This window comes from Sander vitreus, chromosome 18, assembly GCF_031162955.1.
Source record: "Sander vitreus isolate 19-12246 chromosome 18, sanVit1, whole genome shotgun sequence".
Lineage (NCBI taxonomy): Eukaryota > Metazoa > Chordata > Actinopteri > Perciformes > Percidae > Sander > Sander vitreus.
The window spans coordinates 26,029,301-26,051,716 of record NC_135872.1 but is presented as its reverse complement, the minus strand read 5'-3'; the positions used below and the strand labels follow the sequence as shown (position 1 = coordinate 26,051,716).

General features: G+C 41.3%; 1 protein-coding gene across 1 annotated transcript; it reads right to left on the bottom strand.

Annotated features, from left to right (window-relative positions):
* Positions 1 to 375: 375 nt before the first annotated feature.
* lrfn2b (leucine rich repeat and fibronectin type III domain containing 2b) lies at positions 376 to 18,974 on the bottom strand. The gene is made up of 2 exons (XM_078274931.1): positions 17,584 to 18,974; positions 376 to 1,324 (listed from the first exon to the last, which is right to left on the bottom strand). The coding sequence occupies exons 1-2, from the start codon at positions 18,972 to 18,974 to the stop codon at positions 376 to 378; spliced, it is 2,340 nt and encodes a 779-aa protein (XP_078131057.1).
* Between the last annotated feature and the right edge of the window lie 3,442 nt (positions 18,975 to 22,416).

Below are 22,416 nucleotides of genomic sequence, written 5' to 3'. Positions count from 1 at the left end.
AAACTTTAATTTCATTACATACTTTAAATGTATACAGTATAATAACAGTCCATGGTGATCCCATATTTCTATAACAGACTGCACTGCTCTTTCATTTCCCTTCGGCTCTTAATGACTGACCAGCCATTTTAATCCATCTCTGTACAAAGTGTGAGGCAAAACAATCCAAAGGTCTTATTCCGAAAGTTTGTATTTAGCTATAAGTGTGAAAACCCCTCATCCTGTCCCTTTTGAGTCTGAGTGGTAGAGTGGAAAGGATGGATATGAGTGTGCTTCATGCAGGACAAAGGCTCTTAGACCAGCGGGCCTGTCTTGGCATGGCTGTTGGCCGTCCCTTTGGGCAGTGTTTGACAGTGTGACAGTCCTCCATCTTTCCTAGACAGTACTCTCCATCACCCAGTCAGCGTTGTCATTTGTCCCCTTGCTCCCTCCCGTGTCCCCCTCCTCCTCACACTGCAGCAGCATGCCATTAACAGACAGGCTCCTCTTAGTCCAGATACTGCTGATCCTGCGTGGTTTGTTGCACAACTGAGCGGCCCCGGCGGCTGTTATGTCTCCCATGTCGAAGGACTGGCTCCTTTTTGGCTTGGAGTCCACAGGTAGCATGAGGAGCCGGCTGAGGCTGGAGTCCAGCGTCCGGCCCAGCAGCGGCTCCCTGTCTGTGTGGGGTTTCCCTGCTGTCATGGCAGCGCTACTACAGGCTCCTGGGTCGCGTCCGTGTACTGCCCGAAGCTCCAGTGAGGTGAAGGCCCCGAGCAGGTGGTCCAGGTTGGTCCGGGGCTTGGAGGGAGCTGATCTCAAAATGTTGGCAAGTGTGCTGTTGGGGCTGTACGAGCCCCCCGCCATGGAGCCTGAGGATGAGGAAGAGGAGGTGAGGCTGCTTTGAAGGGAGCCACACTTGAACTGCACCACCTCGTCCTGCAAAGTCACTTTGGCCTTAACCTTCGGCTCAGGCTGAGGCCGACACTGGAGCATATGACCCCCATTGGTCTGAGAGTGTGTGTCACTGACATTGGTCAGTTTTCCCACCGGGGGTTCAGTGTCTGCAGCTTTGTAGCGCACCATGAGGATGACGATGAATACAAGCAGGGTGGCTACGATGATGCCCCCCACCACCAGGATCATGGTGCCTCCCAGCAGCTGGCTGGGCAGAGACTGGCACTGCTGGTAGTCGTCCTGGGTGAAGAAATTGGTGCAGCCCACGACGTTGGTTGCCGTGAGTGTGGTGGCGGTGTCATCCCAGGCGGCCAGCACACACAAATCGTAGCGGGTCCCTGACACCAGATTGGTCACCAAGAAAGCTTTGCTGGAGGCAGGGATCATCCTTAACAAAGACAGGAAAAACAATTAAGACCTGCAGGTTAATTACTCTATTTCGATAAAGAGGCCTGCCTCTTCTAATAACATGGGCTAATATCTTTCTTAAAAGACAGAGACAACCTAGAGGAGTGATACAGAAAATGCTATAAATGATTGAGCCATCAGCATCCCAACAGGGTACACATTTAATTTCAGCACATGTAGACTTAACTAACTGCTGCAGGAGGTATTGTGAGCTCTATTCACTATGCGTTCTTTCAATAAAGGAGATGCCAGGATTTCCATTTGCATTCTCTGGAGTTTATGCGGTTGCTGCTTTAACGGACAGCCAACAGTAATTGGCTTTATCTCTCAGTGCCATCTGTCTTGCTGTAGTGTCATTTGATATTGAATCTCCGGAGCAGTGATAAATAAATAAGTAGAAAACCCCAGAAAGGCAAGAAAGACTGGAGAGTGAAGGACATTTTGTGTGTGCCAATCCAAGATAGATTTGGAACTGTCAGGAGGCTCGTGGTAGAAAAAAAGTTAAAATTCTTTATTATCATATGAACAACTCAAGAGAAGCAATGGCATTGAAATGCTCAGGCTCTGTGTACGCATAGTGTATATAAAAAAGAAGATCACTTAAGTAAAAACAAAATGAGAATCTAAACATATAGTATTGCAAGTTAAAATACATGAAAAAGAAGAGAGAAGATTTAAAATAAAGTCATATACAGTAATTACAAATGAATAAACTGAATGCAAACAGGAATGTAGTAAATGTATATTTACTACATTACATATAATACATATATATACACAAGGGAGTGTGTCAGGCTCTTCTGAGCTGCAATGCCGTATGCATGTGTGTGTGTGTGTGTGTGTGTGTGTGTGTGTGTGTGTGTGTGTGTGTGTGTGTGTCCTGAGTAAGAAATGTTCCTTCCTGCTTCAAAAACTACCATAAAGATGCTGAGGTGCCCCCGAGAAAGACAGTGAGCCTTCAACTGCCTGAGCAAGCTGCTCAGTGGTCAGCAGGAGAGGACTGCTGCGGTTACACTCACACCTGCTGTTTAAACGATATTACGCATTCATTTGCTCAGACTCAGTTTCCCCTGCAGGGATTCAGTGGATCAGTCATGGACCTGATCGTCTAACTCGGCAGACTCTGGGTAAAACCGTACAGTAGATCTGATATGAAAGTAACATGCCACAAAGCTAACATGTATGTTATCTCATACATGTTAGTATTATGATGATAGGAATCTTTGAGTAAGATAGGCTGAGTAAATCATGCCAGCTTTCATCTCTCTGTGAGAATTCTGCCATCTTTGTCCATTTTCCAGCTTTTTTTTCTTTTTAAGGATTATTTTTTGGGGCTTTTCCCTTTATTAGAAAGTGGATAGATATGAAAGGGGGAGAGAGATGGGGAATGACACGCAGCAAAGGGCAGCAGGTCGGATTCGAACCATTTTCCAGCTTTAAATCTGAAAATCTACCTTGATTCTTCCTCCAATATGTAATATATTTACTGTATTAATTCAATAATAATAATAATAATAATGATAATAATAATAATAATAATAATGTATACTTTATTGATCCCCAGGGGGGAAATTACAAATGTTCACTCTGTTTTTAGAACACACTACACACAGTAAAACGACCACAGTATGTTATCAGATATTAAAGGAACACGCTAAGTTGAAATACTATTATCTCTGACAACAATGCTAAAGCCAGTATTTTCTCCTTTGAAATTTCCATTCCAGTGCGGAATGTCAGAATGTCTGTTTTTGGTTGTCCACTAGCCGGACATGAAATGCAAACACGCAAAAACAATGTGGCCGCCATGGTAGAAGCAACTGGATTAACAGAGATAGATTCATTATACCCGACCTAAAAAAAAAAACTTGGCATCTCTTTCAAAAGGTACATAACCAGAGTATTTGAAAGATGGAGACAGCTTAGAGCCCAAAAGGATGCCGAGTTGGCTAATTTAGCATTGAGCTTTACGCTTTTTTTTATCACTGCTACTAGTAGGAATGCGCATTTTCAGTAATTTCAACATTTGTGTGCTCGCATTAGTTTGTTAACGTAACTGTGTCCATGTTCGGACACCGTTCGCTGCTATTGGCCACATCCAGACATATCCGGTCTGATGCAGTTTGCTGTCTTTTCGCGGTGCTTTTCCTGGGTGATCGCCCCCCAAAGTGCAGATAGAAATAATTTACACACATCTAAGAATCTACGTGTGAATTTTCATATATGTAGATGACATGTAAATGTACACATTGTCTAATTAGTGTACGAAAGTGACAATGAGAGAAAGCAGTAAGAAGGCTTGAGCGATGCTCAGGTGGCGGTATAACTTTATGTTCAAAGTGGAAATTAAGGAGCTTTACTGCATCATTCGGAGTTGTTGAAGCACGTATTTTATTGTGAAGAACAGAAGTACGGTCCCGGATGTGTTGACAGCATTGATGTTAATTTGGGCAACTTTTTAATGCTGTTAATACCCTGATAAAACATAGAGTTTTTACAGCGGAGAGATAGGGGTGTCCGAGTATGGCAAAGGGTAGCGCACGGCGAATTCACCGGTGTTTACTTAAGCTTACGTTAGCCGGTTCTTGTAAAGTAAAAGCTAAAGTAAATGGTTAAAACAATATACTGTTAGAAAGGTAAGAAGTTACACTTTAGTTTAATACCATTAAATTAACTGACAAACAGATATTCTGATATAACATTAGCCAAAAAGTGTCCAAGTGTGGACACAGTTCTGTTAATCGCAAAAAAAAATTTGACACAGCCGGTGAAGTGATCCCGACTGGTCCTAGCTAACGCCGCCATGCTAACACATGCTAACTGCTAACGTTACTGGAGGACCGGCAAGCGGGCCACGGCTGGTTAACGTTACAACCACTGTGACAGACATATGACAAAGAGTTCCTCATAATGGAAACATGCAATTTAACTTGGCAAAACAACCGTGTAGCCTGAATTGCTGAACTGGGACACAGCTTACGCTCTCTACAGGGCGCTCTGCAATGTATGGTATGTTACGTTATGGAATATTTTTGTGGCTAACATCACTATCACCAGCTTCACTGTTATGATATGTTGGACAGTAAGATGATTCCCACTTCATTACAAACTGAATTGCAACCATAATGTGTAATGTACACTGTATAGACAAGCTGCTTTTAGTAAATTATTTTGTAGAGCATACAACAACAAATCTACACTTAAACTTAGACAAAGTTATAATCATATGGAAGAAAGGCTATATGTTTATTTCATTTTGTATACAGTATATAATAGGGTCTGGAAAGTAATAGAACCGAAAATCTCCCCCTTGCCGAAATTCATCCCCCACTTCTGTTCAGCGGCCGTAGCCAACAAACGGTGACTATGGACCTGGGTACAGATGGCTGCGGGGTCGCGGTCTTTTAAGCGGTTGTTGCAGTAATGTTATGCCAAGAAAGGGTGGCTGTCAGTTGGGTACAAAGGATTGTGAGGTTGCCGTGTTTTTAGCGGTTGTTGTTCTTACGTTCAGCCGATAAAAGTTGACTGTCAGTTGTGTACAGAGCTCCTCGAGAGCACGGGCTTTTATGACCATCAACATAGCAGCATCTAGCTACTCCGCTGCGCTGTGGAGTAATGTCTGGCAATGCAAGACTAGCATCTAGCTAACGTTGACATTGTGTTTGGGTTCAGTGTTCTCAACCTGGCAAGCCTGTGAACTTTGAGTCTGGGGAGGAGGGGCCGGGGGAGACGACTCTCTCCAGTATTTTGAATTTGGAATGCAGTAACCATTTTAAACACTAGCTTAAAATGGTATTAAAATGGCTGTCGGTATTACATATTGCACCTTTAACTTTTATCATGTGGTGTTTGTTTCATATTGGCTTATAAAAAGGGCTCATTATTTCTATGTTCATTTCTATAATTTTTTATTTAAACCAGGGCAGGGTATGGCCCCCCTTGGAGGCCCTGGGGCAAAAAAAGCCATTGATCAGGTTAGAAAACACTAATATGGGTCATTTTAAGGACAACGAGAACCAACGTATTTTGTATTTTATTTTGAATGAGTTAAAAGTGGTGAATTAAGGTGTAGCATGCAGAAATGTGTCTTATGACATCCTTGATGTGAAGTATGAGCTGCATGTTTGGACCCTACATCTGTTTGCTATTTGTTACGGGCCAATTTATCTCACATATTTCACCAAACGAACATTTATCTGACATGCAACAAGGATCATATGAGTCCCACCTCAGTATTTGCCTTATGCCAATTAGTCACCACAGCTCAAACAAAAGAAACTGTTTTTCAATAAAAAAGTTCTACTTCTCCAACAACTTGTGCTACAGTTCATTACACTATTATAATTGGTTGCCCGGGATTGGGAGCGAAATTTTTTAGCCTAGTGATGCTTTCGCTGTGTGCTGCTCACTGTCTGGGTCTAATTGATTTCAGGTTGTCTGCATAGACTGGCTAATTCATTTTAATTCATAGGAATAAAGCCAGAGTCCAGAGAAACCTATGCCCATGCTTATCACAGGGAGATAAAAGTTTCTTCCCACCCCTTCAGGCTGCAAAAGGCAATTTGTTGAGTGGCCTGCTTAGCTCCAGATGATAGTGTGAGGCCATAGCATTAATCAGAGTGGAAGCAGGGGAGAGGGAGAAAAGAGTGGGAGAGGAGACATAGGAGGCTTAGGCTTCTTTAAGCTTTGCAAGAGATTTGTCAGTTTCAGTTTTAATATTCTACATATTTTCTCAGTTCAAAGAAAGAGCTGACAAAACAAATCATTACTCCAGGCTGCATCTTTCCTGTCCACAACCATTAAACTATTTCATGTTTTGGATTTCTTTTTACAGCTGCAAACATTTGCTAAAACATTATTCATTATCACTGCTTACTTCTTGAGGCTTTTTTTTCTCTCTGGACAAATACAGGCAAGGTCATGGCAAATGGTCTCCTGCCCCATTGATTCAGCCTAAACATCTGGGTGCTGCTGAGAAATTTAATTATGCTTATATAAGCAAAATCCCTAATGGCCTCTTACTGGCTGCTCCTCACTTTTAGACTCTGCAGCTGTATTGTAGAGGATTAAATGGGCCGTGACATTTTTCTGTGTATGTGTCTATACCCTTGACTATCTCCTGGCTGCAATAAAACATCCCCTCCATCTAACTGTAATGGATGAATGCATTAGGAAGAGGAAAGTTGTGCTGAAAATGGCACTACCTTAGGTTTGTGTTAGTCTCCGCTCGAGATAACTTTGATAACGCATAGCTCATGCAAACATGAAGCCAGCACTGCAGGGAGCCTTCATGTATCTGGCAATTAAGACAATCAAGCTTGGATATGAGTACACAACAGCCAACATGAAGGGAAATGACTGTGTGTACCATAACTTGAAAAATCAGTCAGCTTGAAATTTAAACAGCGCAATGAGTTCAATAGCTAAAGCTGCAATGATTGATTTCTTTTAGTCAATTGAGAGCAGCAGAACAAGCCAAAATACAACATGACCATGCTGTTTTGACATGTTTAACAGATCCAGCAGAATTACAAAGGTTGTTTAATGCAGTAGATAAATTACCCTCTATAATGACAATTTCATCTCTTGTTCTGGAGCTTTCAACCACATCACATAGTCTTTATCAGCAGATAGAGTTTGCTCAGTTGTCATGGACTTTCCAAGGTCAGGAAGTAACTTTTAGCCTACATGGACTGTACATACAGTCAGTGTTTTCAGAGTAATGGAAACAACATCTCCATGAAAAGCGAGTAAGAAGACATTGAGTATAGATTGTTTTGTCAACTGCTTTTATAAAAGCTCAATATCTTTGATATATAATATATGAGTTCTGAACTTTTGTGTCCTTGACCCAACAGTTAATCTTTAAATAAATTCTAGGAATGCCATCGTAGCAAAGGTGCTAGGATTAGAAAATTTGATCACTTTACGTTGAAGAATGAGGGAAGATAGCTGATAATCCAACCCAGTCTCACGGCAGTTCATGAAATGGTCATGTTATTTAATCTATCGATTCATGTTCACGGGGACGTTTTTCTCGTTTTTTCGTGGTGGCCAGCACGAAAATCTAAAGTAATGTATTTCAATGGAAAGCATATTTCGTGATCACAGCACGAAAACGGTAGGGAGTAGTATGAAAAGCCAAAAATCTGCATAGGGAGGTTGGTCAGGGTGGTGGATGGCTCAAACAATACAAGGCTTTCACCCGGGAGACTGGGGATCGTGTCCCGCATGTGGCATTTTGTTTCCCCGTTGTTTTCCTAATCACAACCGTCCCGTTATTGTCGCGCGTCCCCCGTGGCTGTCTCCCAGCGTGTGAGGCGTCCTTTCCCCGTTGTTGCGTGTCCCCCAGAGACTGCGGATCGTGTCCTGGGGTGTGACATTTGCTTTCCCCGTTGATCGTTTCCTAAACCCAACCTCTGAATAGATGGTTCCCATTTTGTGCTGGCCACCACGAAATAAACGATATAAATGTGTTGTTTACATGAATCAATAAAATAATGTGACAATTACACAAACTGCCATGAGACCGTGTTGGATAATCATAATTGCTTTTATTTTTAATGTCAGAATCCATCCAATAAAAGTTTGCTGCAAGCTTTTCTCTACCACTGACACTATTAAGACATAAGAAATTCCTGTTTGTTACTCTTTCCTGTACATTTCTTGCTGCTTGCTCAACTGCACACATGATTTGTCCTTGCTCCTGCTGGAAATGTCAAGCTCCTGAAAGAAGCCTGTCATTTTAAAATGAGCTGGTATGGTCCTGTTGTTGTCTGAGCTGTGATCAATACACTATAGTATGTTTTCCAGTATAGAAGCCATGAGTTCAACAGGCTTTTCAGCTCAGCTAATAGCCAGTAATTGTGGCCTCGAGAGCTTGCTTTCAGTCCTGACGTACTGTAACAGAGGAGCAAAGGCATTACATCCCATGACATGTGACACTGTAGCCATTATGTGGTTAAGTATTGCTCGGTGTACTGTAATTTTACTGAAATATCACTGAAAGGCTGCAGCTGACCTGTAGCTTCCATTATGACAGACACATAAAGAACCATCACCCTGTTGATGGCCTCTCAGCTAAGCATGATGGGCACGGACAATGAGAATCACCTATTCATGAGCAGGAATTATGTGGTGTGCCCCTTAACTTCAGATGTGGAAAGGAATGGGACACTTTGGATGTAACTTTTTTGAATTGTATTAAGAGTAGTTTGAATTCAGCATACTTTTTTCTCTTACTCTTGTACATTTTGGGAGAAAAATCAATACTTGTACACATCTGTAGTGGTGTAACCATAGACTGTAAAAATAATGGAATGAAAGTTTTGCCAGCGGGTAAATGGGGACCTCCAGCCATTGGCACCGTTCATCTGCATGTACGGCAGTACACAGACAAAGCTGGTTGAAAATTGGCAGACTTTCCCTTAAGTTACCACTTAACACTAGCACTAGCTAGTAATGGTTCTATGACATGACATAAATCAAGTGAGAAATAGGGCAATTTACTCATAGACTTCTATGCAATTTGACTTGTTTTTTTGGAGCCACTGGAGTCGCCCCCTGCTGGAAATTAGATAGAATGCAGGTTTAAGGCAGTTCCGAATTGGCTTCTTGGCTTTTTAGTAGTGATGTCCAAATGAAGCTTCGTGAATCATTTTCTTTATTTTCTGAGCCAAATAGATGGTGATCTCTGTTTAACAAAGGGCTGAAAGCACACTGTATTACCAGTCCTTGACCCTTTTTCTTTTAAACAAGAGCACCATCTAGTTGGTTCAACAAATACAACTAATGGTTCGTGAAGCCTCATTTGGACATCAATACTTTTTAGGCCCAGAAGTTGCCACTTGGGTGTAACAGATGGCTAGTGAGCTACTGTGGCTTTTTGTTGAGGTAGCCGCACCCCTTCAGAACTCTGTAGAATAATGGATGAAGCTACAACAAGATCCAAATCAGATGATGGTTTGCATCTGTGCAATGGTTTTTTAGCATTAAATTGGGCATAGTCGTTCATATAGCGTGATGAAGAGAAGAAATTCTGCTGGATTACAATTATATACAGGACAAAATAGATGATCACACACCTGTATTCAACAGACAATTCATCTATTAAATACTATTCATCTTTAGGTCAGATCATTATGTCCCAATTCTGGCACTTTCTTTAAAAATGCCAAGTAACTCTTGCCTGATATCGTAGTGCCCTGATAACTGAACTACCCTCATACTGTAGACTGTAGAACTTGATTTGTTTGTTGTACTAAATTGGTGTCCGGAAAACTTTAAAGTATAAGGCTACTGTAACATGTTGATAATAATTTCCTTGAGTAAGTAGTGTGACTCACCGGATGTAGACTGTAGGTATAAGCCTGCCTCCCCCTCAATCTATTTTGCAAGGGCACTGTTTCTGCATCCGGGGTTTAGCGCCACCCAAGACAATAGTGATAGGTTCAAAGAAATACAAACAAGCCAGAGCATTTTCCCTATAACAGAATAATAATGGGTGCACAGAGCTGTGGAGATGGTGAGGTTTGGCTATTTGAGACAAATGTTTAAGTGAGTCCTCTAGCTACCATCGTAGTAAGGACGAAAGCAAAGGAGTCTACAGGCAGAAGACAGTGGACAGATGGGTAAACAAAATATGAAAATTACTAAAATTCATAATATAATATTGATGTAATATTTAGGAATTATGTGATCAAACTTAAGAGATACAATCGAGAATATTGTCCTGGTATATATCTAACTAATAACTCAATCAGAGGATGAAAACTTGACCTTTCATTGCAAATTTACCAGGTGTTTGTCCAATTCTTTATCTTTAGCCAAGTGGTTAAAACAATATCATATACCTATATAATTAAACTAACTTATACATACTTACTCATAATGTTTGTCACTTATCACTTAGTTTTTATACTCTTACCCAAGTTGTTATTCTGATGACTACTTTTACTTGTTATAAAGTAACAGTACTTTTACTTGAGTACATTTTTGGCAAATTCTACCCACTTCTGATTATACCGCAGAGACAAACTTTGGAACATGTCAGAATAGTAGACTTTTCAGGAATTAAAAAAAAACCCTTCTTTTTAGCCTGGCAATGGCACACTTTTAAAAGTCTGTTTTGAATAAGTTGTCTTTCACATTCACAGTTCCTACATAAAGGATCACGTAAAACCTTTAGTTGAAGTAACAATGTGCCAATCATGGAAACTGGAGCAGTGATAACATTGTCCTTCAGCTCTAGTGTTTGAAGGGGAAACAACTGACAACTATTACCTCTTGTGCACAACAGTAAAACACAGCTGAAATGATTAAGTTGTCTGAATCCCTTGAATCCCAGCAGGTACCTCCAAACTTCCATTCTTATTTAAACTTTGACTGAGAGTTATCTCCACTCAACTTTTCGTAATTCAATTTCGCTTTTTTTGAATCAATCTGTGAAGCATTTTAGGCTGCTCTCAGTACTACGTACAGCACAGACAGTACAGCACAGAGACTTCCCTTATTAAGGTAGACAATCACATTCTCATTGCAGCATTAAAGCTCTATTTTAATGCCTCTAGATTTGGTGCAGCTTTTGCTAACATCCTAATTGTTCAGCCTAGGTTGGCATTCAGGAAGACATCATCAGTGGGGCTCAGCAAGTTTCAGTTTGAGGTCTCTGCTTTAACTTCTATGGCTCCCAATGAGCTACATCATCCATACACAAAATTTGGTATTTCACTGGGCGCCTGGGTAGTTCACCTGGTAGAGCATGCGCCCACATGTGGAGATTTACTCCTCAACACAGCGGCTGAGGGTTCGACTCCGACCTGTGACACTTTGCTGCATGTCATTCCCCTCTCTCTCCCATTTTCTTTTTTCATCTGTCCTATGAAAATAAAGGCCAAAAATCCCCCAAAAAATAATCTAAATAAAAATAATTGTTATTTCACTTTTCTACTGATCATGTGCAGCTACAACTAAGCTTGTGTACGAAATACATGACGACGGGCAGAGCAGTTTTTTTTTGTTATAGGTCCAGGTCTGGATAGAACGGTGTCTGTGTCCGTAATACAGTCCGCTTATTAGACCTCGGGGGACGTTGTGAATCTGTTACATTCCTCTCTGTGAAAACCAAAGCCTCTCTCATCTATTTTAATTGGTATCAGAAATTTGTATCAGAAATTGTTACACTCTTTTCCTTCCTGAAGATTTAGCTGCGTGAACGTCTTTCCTTTGCCTCTTTCTTATCTATCTACTCTTACGTCATTAATATGAATCAAGCAATTGTTAGAAAATGTGCATATGCTTGTGTGTCTCTTTAACCTTAAGAACATTGAGAACTGAACCCTGCTTCCTGTAACATTGTTCTCTGAGCAGAATCAACTCACAAAGGTCAAGCCAGTAGATGATAGGGTAGGAACCACAAACCAATCATGATCGACTTGTTTCACAACAGGGGGGATGGAGAGGGATGGCAGGTAAACAAGGTGGACATACTTTGTTTATTTTTCAAACAAGGGGGATGGTGTCCCTTGTCATTCCCTCTCAAATTGCCTACTGATTTTGTCAATACTGGTAACTCTCTGCTAACTTGTCCCATGTCCTTTGTCCGTTGCCAGATGGTCAGCTTTGCATGGTTTGTATGCTGTATTTACTAGTACTTTATTTACCAATGTGGTAGGATCTTCTCTAGTTGTGTCAAACGTATCTGCATACAATGGTTCGCATGATGTCTTACAAAAAGTTACGCACAATTTTTCGTTGGTTATCCTACGAATGTCAGGCAACACGAGCAGATCAGTGTGCCTACGCAAACCCCTGCAGTGCAGAACCTGTTTAGGCAAGAAAACCAAAAAAGATCATGGTTGAGGTTAAAATAACAATGTTTGTTATGTAACAGCCCAGTCTCATGGCAGTTTGTGAAATGGTGACGTAATTTAATCTATTGATTTCTGTACAGGGACACGTTTTTCTGGTTTTTATCGTGTTGGTGAACACGAATTTTAAACTAATGTATTTGAATGGGAAGCATATTACGTGATAACAGCAGGATTATGGTAGCGAGTAGTACTGAAAAGCCGAAAATCCGTGTAAGGAGGTTGGTTGGGGTGGTGGATGGGTCAAACAACACTTTCACCCTGGAGACCGGGGATCGCGTCCCGCGTGTGGTAGTTCCTTTCCGCATTCTTGTTCTCCTAACCACAACCTTTCCCCGTCTTTCTTTTCCTAACCACAACCGTCCCCTTGTTGTAGCACATCCCCCTTTGTTGTCGGTGTTGTTGTCGGCGTTGTTGTCGGCGTTGTTGTTGCCGGCGTGCAACGTTTAATTTCCCCATTGTTGTGTGCCCCAGAGACCGTGGATCATGTCCCGGCGGCCGTGTGTCACCGTCTATCGCGTGTGGCATCCCCGTTTTTGCATCCCCCAGAGTAGGCCAGTGTCATGGCAGCTGTTGCTGGCATGCAGCGTTTAATTTCCCCGCGGCTCATGTTGTCACCATCTCCTCCAACTGCAGCCCAGTCGCATGGCAGTTCATGAAATGGTAACGTTCCAAATTCGTGGTGACCACCACGAAATAAAGTAGAAAATTGTTTCCCTGTACACGAATCAATAGATCAAAATAACATGACCATTTCACGAACTGCTGTGAGACCGGGTTGTATGTAACTTAGGTATGTGGTGTGGTTAAGTTATGTTACAAAAGTAATAAGTCATTGTTGACTTTTGGTTTGACACGGGATGAAAAAAAGAGTGGTCTCCTGGGTGAAAGTCCTGTTTCTTTGACCCATCCATCCACGCCAACCTTCTCCCTACGTGGACTTTGTCACTCTTTATACTATGTCGCCTGACTTCCTCCTTGAGGCAGCCTTGCATCTCCTGGCTTACGATTACGTGGGATATATACGAATTTGAGGAGTGCATTACTTTTTGTAGGTGTAAGTACAAACAGTGAATGAGAACAGCCTGTTGTATCTTACAGCTCTGTGCTGCATGGCTTATGTGATAGCATTCTACTAAATTGTAGCTGCCTAACCCTTTTAACATCAAGATCAATATTATGATTGTCAATCATTGCTGCTCTGCATGTGTCAACAAATGGTTCTAGTGCTTGGCTTGACCGAATAGTGGATATTGTTCTAATGTTGTGCTGGTTCCTGTTGCTCTGCATGGATTATTTTCTTTCTTGAGAATGCATATTTTGTTGCTGTTTATATGGCATCTTTATAGCCATGACCTCATTGGTTTCAAAACATCTTGCCAAAGGATTGCAATTGAAAATGAACCAGCTGGCTAATACTGACACATTTACAGAAATATTGATTAATGTGTGTTGCCCTTATAAATTAATAAATAAAAAAAGTCCTTGGGATTTGACTTTACAACAGCTATCATTTCTATAAGTCCTGTGTAGCTTGGTACATATGCTATTTAAATATTTACATAACATGAATAGTGTCTATTATATCATGTAATCCTTTTACATATTTATATTCGAAATGTTGATTTTCAAATAAAAATGTTTTATGCAGTAAAACATATGATTGCTGAATATAATTAATTACATTATATTACTATTTGCAAGAGTTGTACCAATTACATAAAGGACTGAACCAAATTATTCCGACATTGTTATCTAGGTGAAACAAGAAAGAAAATATGCTTCATAATGAATTAAAATATTGCAACAAGGGGTGGCCACAGCCTGGAGGCTAGAGCTCTAAATATCTTGCTTTCAACCGTTTTGAGAAGAGATTGAAATGGCATTAAGTAATTGGTTTTTTTATGGATGGTTTCACATTCGTTTTAGAAGCTGTGCCGGTGGAATAGAAGCCTCATCTAAAACAGTTTTATCCCCATCAAATGCTGCTGGATTGACAGAAACTCTTGCCTCCTGAGCTTAGAAATTGCCCTGGTTCTGGACTGCTGAGCATTATCGAGCCAAGTACACCACAGCACTGTGCTTAGTGAGGGAGACATCTGATGATGAAAAGGTGAGGAAGAAGGGAAGAGTTGTTTTTACTGCTGTTAAACAATGTGAGGGACAATAGTGTATATGGATGGATCCCTTGGATGTGCCAGCATAAGTGTAAAACATTATAGAAAGGTCCGTAATACACAGAATTCATTGGAATGTCTTTCTGATTCTGTAAACACTGCACCCTGTAAATAGACATTTAAGCAAAATGCATCCATCTTTGTTATGCTTTTCCAAAACGCAACATTTTGTATATTTAGTTTTGTGCTGAGCCTCCCATTCAGATGTCATGACTTTTCACATCCATGCCATTCCCTCCTCATCGTTCAGTAATGACAATGTACTAAGTGCTGAACAAATATCGATAAACTATTGACACTGCAATAATGACAACTGTAATTTCAAAATTGCATAAGATGCTGCAATTTTTCGAATGAGACAGAAAGTTGTTTCAGACAGCTTCTAGAAGTGTTTCTGCTGTAAAAAATGTCTTTCAATTTAGGATGAAACTGAACAAATGATCAGCCTCAAAGCTGAATAAAGTGAATTTTATGGCCACTTTGGGGGGCAGCAGACCAAGCAGAAAACACATGTGATGTACGTATTATCATCTATCAAATGTTTTAGCAAACAAAATTATTTCACATTTTCACAAATCCAGCAGACACAAAATTAGCTTTCACTTGGAGTTGTGTTTCTGGCCACTTTATGAATTGTCCAATAATCACTCTCTGTTTAGGTCTGATTTGTTCTCTATCAACCAAAATAAAAAGAGAATAAATGTTCCACTATGTTCACCAGCCAAACCTAACTTTGATACTGGGCAGTAGTGATGTCCAAATTAAGCTTTATGAACCATTAGTTTTATCTGTAAACCCAACTAGATGGCGCTCTTGGTTTAAAGAAAAAGATCTTCAAGGAAGGGCGATTCAGTGTTCTTTCAACCCTTTGTTGAACAGAGAGTGCCATCTATTGGGCTAAAAAAAAAGTAAATGCTTCATTTGGACATGGGGAGATGGAGAGGGATGGCAAGTGAACAAGGGGTACGTATTTTGGTTATTTTTCAAACAAGGAGGCTGGTGTCCCTAGTCATTCCCCCTCAAATCGCCTACTGATTGTTGTCATTACTGGCTAACTTTCTGCTAACTTGTCCTATGTCCTATGTCCGTTGCCAGATGGTCAGCTTTGCATGGGTATGTATGTCGTATTTACTAGTACTTTATTTAACAATTACAGTGCAAATGATTACATTATCACATTTTGTCAAACAAATAATGACAATAAGTCCCCTCAGCATTAATACTTGTCCGACCATCTCTCCCGTGCTCAGTGCATCTTTCAGTTCAACAGTTAACACACAACTTGCCATCTGAACGCGCACATTCACACCAATAACACAAGAAGATTTAGAAATGTTAGTCAAATTAGTCACATAGATAATAATCCTGATATTATTAGAGCGTATAGTGCACACACAGGACGCCTGTGTCGGGACACAGCTTTTATTGTCATGGGGCAACCTCTAGTTCACCCATTAGAGTGTGCGCGCCATGTAGGCCGAGTCCTTTGCAGATGCCCGGGTTCGGGTCCAACCTGGAGCCCTTTGCTGCATGTCATCCCCTCTCTCTCTCTCCCCCCTTTCCAGTCACTGTCACTATCTGATTAAGTAAAAAAGCCCCCCAAAAATAATCTTGAAAAAATAAATGTTATTGTCAGACCGAAAGTGTGATTAGTTTTGCTTTCATTTCTTTAAAAATGTCTTTCTCTCCTGCACAGGTCCTGGTAACCGCAGGTCATAAAATGTACGTTACGCCACCATTGCACAGAGAAGTTACGTCCTTCGGTGCACAAAGACTGTAGGGAGTGTTTTTTAATTTCCGATCACAAGTGGTCACTTGAGACCAAGGTTATAATCATTAATGAAAACGTACGAAATAACGAAAACTAAGTTGGAAAAAACGTTGTTAACTGAAATAAAAATAAAAACGAGGCATTCCAAAAAAACGCTTAAAACGGTAATGTTTGCAAAAATAACTAAAATAAAATAACATTATCGAGTAAATGTCCTTAGTTTTCATCTTTGTCAATGTCTTTCATAGAACAAATAACGTTACATCTTTCAGAGTTGACATTTCCAACCACAGACCTGTTTTATACAGTCTATGCCATAGACATATATAGGTTCAGACTTGGAAACCAGAAATTCCGACATTCCGTGTCAAATTGAACACAACATAATCCATGCCTGGCATCATGGTGGTACCGAAAGTCGGAAGAAAGCGGCAGTCCTATTTGATTATGACTATGTCAGATAAAAGCAGGTGCCTTGCAGTGGAAGGTGGTAAAATATGTGGACAATGTATTAAAGGGAAAAATCCCACAAATTTGAAAGTACATTTGAGAAGCACGCACAAGGAGGCTAACCTAGCTTACCTTAACAAGGTAAGGGAGAACGCAAAGCCCCCTTTCCCCGAAACAGAAGCTAACCCTGGTACAGAGCATGGATGAATGGGTGAAACCGGTGACCCGATAGCTGCTGGTTAGTACGCAGGAACACCAAAAGTGGGAGGAAGCGTGGGTTAATATGTGGATTGATACTGGGATGTCTACAAAACTGTGTGACTTCAAAAAGTTCGCCACTTTACTCTAACCAAAGTTCTAAACACCTGTTCATGTCTTCTTTAGTCTGTTGACTATTTAGGTTTTTTTCTGGTACACATCACTTACACATTTTGCACTTACTGCGGCGTCTTGTGTAGACTGTTTACATATTTGTGCTCATCATATGTATATTTTATGTACTGGTGTTATTGTTGAATACATTGTGAATACATATTTCTAAAATTGTATGATGTTTTTGTTAGTGGTTATTATTACAAAATACTTTTTCTGACCTTTTTGAATCTTGTCCCTGACAAATAACCCATATTACAAAAAAGACTTTTTCAACAAAACAAAAAAACTAAACTAAACTTGCAAATCCACTTTAAAAACTAATTAAAACTAAACTGAATTTGAAAACAAAAAGTCAAAACTAATGAAATATACAAAACTATAATAATCTTACTTGAGACGCATGTGGAGACACATTCTGATGCCAGATGTGAACTAACATACCAAAAGCTGCCCACTTGTGATCTGAACACTCAGGACTGATATTAAAACAAGGTCCACTTGGTTAAAGAAAAGGGCCACTGTGACTGTGGCTTACTAGGACACTTGACAAAAGCTGTGATACACTTCAAGATTCCTATAAGAATATATAAATGTTTACCTGTAAATAAGAACTTCATCATCAGAGCAGTTGTACTGAAGCTGGTACATCTTCACTTTGGGAGCTGATTTGCTCACTGTCCACTTGACCAGTGCTGAAACAGCTGTCACCTCAGTGGCGGACACAGTCCTCTCTGGTTGGCTCTTGGGAGCCCCTTTGCTGATCCTGGTGGTCCCTGTGATATCAGAGAGGCGTGACTTTGGTGGTGCTGGCTGCACAGTGCCATTGCTTAGGTGGGGGAGCTGAATGATAGACACCTCCACGGAGGCGGTGGACTCCCCAGCCACGTTAGCAGCAATGCAGGTGAAGGTGCCATAGTCCTTAGAAGTGGTGATGGTGATGCTTAGGGTTCCGTTGCTGTACACTGCAGTTCGGGAGGTGTTGCCAAGCAGCCGATCATCAGGGGAGATCCAGTGGATGGTAGGAGAAGGGTCTCCAGTTGCTTCGCACCTTAGGCTGGCTGTCTGGCCCTCCAAGACCAGCATTCTGTGGGTGTGCTGGGTAATAAGAGGTGGCTGACACAAAAACTCCTCTTCCTTCACATTCCAAAAGTAACGACCCTTAAGGGCAGGGGGGGAGGCACAAGTCTCCAGGTCGTCGTCTCTCTCAAGCCTCCGCAGCCACAGCATCTCACAGTTGCAGTGCAGTGGATTCCCACCTAGACTTAGGGACAGCTGGGGAGCATAGGGTGTAGTCAGGATGATTGAGTCCTGGGCACGGGCAAAGATAGGGTCTGGGGGTAGCTTCTGCAAGCGATTTGAGGTCAAGTCCAATCTCGCCAGCCTTTCCAGGTCAGTGAAAGTGCCCTCTGGAATGAAATCCAACAGGTTGTGGTCCAGACTAAGCTGGTGCAGGTTAATCATCTGGCGAACTGAGTCCCAGGGCAGAGACACCAGGTTGTTGTAGGAGAGATCCAGATCCTCCAAGGAAGGTGCCAGGTCCTCAAAGGCCTTGTCATGAATGCGGCCCAGTTGGTTGTTGTTCATGATGAGGTGCTGCAGATTGACCAAGCCTCGCAAGTCATCAGGGCCTAGCTCCATCAAGCGGTTGTTGTCCAGATGAAGCGAGCGCAGTGTTTCCAAGTCGCCAAAAGAGAAGGGCTGAATGTAGCTGATTGTGTTCCTGGAGAGTGTCAGGTCAACCAGGTCGGTCATATTGGCAAAGTCCTGCTGCGTAATGCGGAGGATGTAGTTGCCTCCTAGACGGAGCTCCACCGTGCTGCGGTCAATGTCCAGAGGCACGAAAAGAAGGCCTTTGGAAGGACACAATGTCCCCAGGGATTCAGACAGATTCTGGCATACACAGTACTTGGGGCATGCATGGGTGATCATCACTGTGGCTCCCAGGACCAGCAGGCAGCAGATAACGTGGTCCATGGTAGAGTCATACATAGGAACCTGTTTGAGAAACAACAAAATAAACAGCTATGAGATAAAGGTAATATTCATAAACTGTATCATCAAATTCAGATATTCAAAAATCTCACTCTCAAAGACCATAGAATCAGGCCCAAAAGGGTTAAAAGATCTGAGATAGAGCCACAGGCCCAACTATGCCCTACCAGAAATCTTAAAATAATTCCCATCTGTTGAATGGGATCAATTTAAATGTCTTTCTGTCTCTTTTGAAAGAAATCTGATTCCCACAGGAATCCTTAAATGTTTACCTTATCTTCCAAGTTTAACACAGTAGAACATCAGCCTTATCAAATATGCTGATCTACTTCAAGTGCTACATTTAGAGACATTAAGATATAGAGAAAGGGTTTTTGTTATGGGCCAAGGCAGTGGCGCAAAAAGTGGGTATGTGCTATATGCAACGCATAGGGCCCAGCACCATGGGGGGGTGCCAAAGTTATTATTTTTTGGTATTTTCTATATGTAGCTGCTGTTGTGCGTTTCTAAATCATTTCTGCATTTCCTCAATGTTATATAACATTTTACAGGACTAACAGGCTAGAGTAGGCACCCTGTCTCATAAGATTCCATCATAGAATGTTGACATAGAAGAGGGAGGGGGGAGCGGAGGGCGGGAGGTGGGTGGGCACCATGAGTGCTGAGCAAGCAGGTACGAGTAGTGAGTTGTTGTCAATGTAAAAAGATGTTGGGGGCTAAAAATAGAAAAAGAAAGAGGGAAAAGGAGAGGGCATGTCAATGGATGCGACAGCAGTTAAATAAGTGGATGGTGAAAGGCAACATGTCTGTGCTTGGAGGCTTGCAAATATTCATGTTAACAGACTAGCTAGCGTTTGCTAACACTGGGAATGTAGCAGCCAAATGCTAGTTTAGCTATGTTTTACCATTAGCTGTTCATGTTAGCTGTGCTGTCAGACATATACAGGCTATAGTTACATCTGTTGGGTGACATGGAAGCTGTAATTACAGGGTCACATCTCTCTCTCTCTTTAAAGGTCTGTGCTAAGTGGCTCTCTATATTTGTACTTTTTAAAATACAAAATGCGAATGTAATTTCAACAGCAGCACAACCTTAGTGCATAATAGTTGTCTTATCTGATGCCATCACTAGGCTGATTTATGTATTGAATTTAGGCTGCTATATTTAACAGTGAGTTCATTTCATTCAGGTGTGAGGATGGTGGATCAGGAAAGACAGGGGAAGGCAACAGGTAGGTCTAACATTAGTGTAGGGCGAGCCACTTGAAACCAACAGATTCATTTCTTAATATTATCAATATGGAAAAACTAATGAAAAATCTATTACATAATATTTGTTTGACAATATGTCTTAGTGGAGAAGAACACAGGGAAGGAGTGAATGGCATCAAGTAGAGATGAGACCAGTGATCACCTGACATCAGGTAGGAGTTCTGTTAGTTATGGTTTGAAGTTCTGTTGACCAACCTATTCACTGTGTCCTTTTTGGGGGGAAAATAGTGTAGACAGAGATGGAAAGCCACTCACCACTCAAATCACATCAACCAGGGGTGATGATTAGTATGCCAATTGTCACAATTTGGTTGCAAAGGGCAACCGGGCAACCGTTAATGTTTAGCCCTGATATATATACACACACCCTATAAAGTGGTTATATTTTGTTTTGTTTCTTCATTAAGTTAATTTAGAAAAATATTTTGAGCATTTTTGTATTAGTCACCTGGTAGCTAAGCAACTGATGGTGAAGCATAACTGAAGCACTTGATGCCAATCAGCTAATGCAAGTGATCTGCCTGAAGTAGAAACAATACCCTATTGAGTACAATCTTGTTATTGCAAGGTACAAAGGTGGCCAAAACTATGAGATAAAGTTGTTGTAAATCACATATTCACAGGCAGAAATAAGGAATGAGGTTACAATAACCATGTTTCCACTGGATAGCCTATATAAAGCATCGATATTGACATTTCATTCAAAACGATAAACAGTCTATTGTCAATGGCATACATCTTGTATTTGTCTTGTACAGTTTGTTCCATAATGGAGCCTTTCAGTTATCGGCCCTAAGGGACACTGGAACCGCCTCTATCTGGGACGCCATGTGACCCAGATCCATTTGTCTTTGCACTCAGGTGTAAATAATTCTGCAATCATAATTTAGTTCTGTGATCAGGGAATACAATGCAACAAAGTGCAGAGTATTAGACACCAGGTGCTCAGAGACATGGTGTGAGCTTTAACAGCGGCCACTGGGGGGGGGCTGTGATAATAAGCTGCATTTTTATGCGACAGCAATACATTTGCATATCTCAGTTGTTAAAAAAAAGGACCAATCCAGCCTAATACACATGATGCAGTCTCCTCCCTTGTCACCCCACTAGAAGTTGAAACAACACAGCTGCAATTGTATTTATGGATTTTTGCACATGTGATAATCTCTCTGACATAGAGTTTAATAATTTAGATGAAGACAGCCAACAGCTGCAAATAGAAAAGATTCCCAACAATCCTGCATCATTTCATGCAGTGTCATTATTCAATATTATAGTTCAGAACAAACATGCAGATAAACAGCATTAAAAAAAGACTGTGCTTTTCCAATATAAACTGAGATTATCCCTTTTTTCCTTGCTGGCTCACACCCACACATGCATGTATCTACATCTGTTCAGTGTACATATACTGTACACTCACACCCACACTCAAATTTCCAAACACCCAAGTATACACCATAGGATTAACAAATATTGTCTGTTGTCTTCTGCCACACAAAGTATCACCTGATATAATAGAGGTGCTAATGGTCGTGATGATGCTGAATAGTTCAGTGTAACAGCTGGAGGGATTGATAAGGAAAAGGCTAAGCCAACGGCTGTGTCATGACCACAAGCGTTTCAGAAACGTTTTTCACTTGCATGTCTCACACAAGATCTCTGCAGTTGTCTGCACGGGCCCTGTGAAGGCTCTAGTCCCAGCCCCGTCTCACGTGCATAAAGGCAACCTGAAGCCCTTATTTAGGCTTCAAGTCTATTTTCTTTTCTCGAATATATGCACGTAAAGCAAGGTTGAAAATGTTTGGAACCTAAGGTGGAGCAGAGATGCTGTGTCTCTGTACAATGCCGGAGAGCAGCACACTCTGAGACAGGTCATCTAGTTGGTTGCTGCTCATTTGCATAAAGTTGATTCAGGCTACTTTATGCAAATCAGGAGGGTCCAGCTCGACTTGCTGCCTCTCTTTTACTCTCGAAAATCTTTTAAACTGACCACTGTCGATGTAAAATGAGGACAGATTCAGCATCTTCATAGCTTTTTTTCGCCTAAAATGTTTTCAGAAACACACTTCTAGTGGCAAGCACTAGTGTCCAATGCTGGGAAGTAGGGTGAGCTCTACCATCCAAAAACACCCCTTGTGGACACGTACCATTAATGTCGCATCAG

What these genes read in the sequence shown, in the direction of transcription:
- lrfn2b (XM_078274931.1), bottom strand. Translation starts at nt 18,974, where the DNA reads ATGTATGACTCTACCATGGACCACGTTATCTGCTGCCTGCTGGTCCTG. An exon ending in GATGAAGTTCTTATTTACAG is followed by an intron (nt 1,325 to 17,583) that starts GTAAACATTTAT and finishes GTCTTTGTTAAG; the next exon opens with GATGATCCCTGCCTCCAGCA.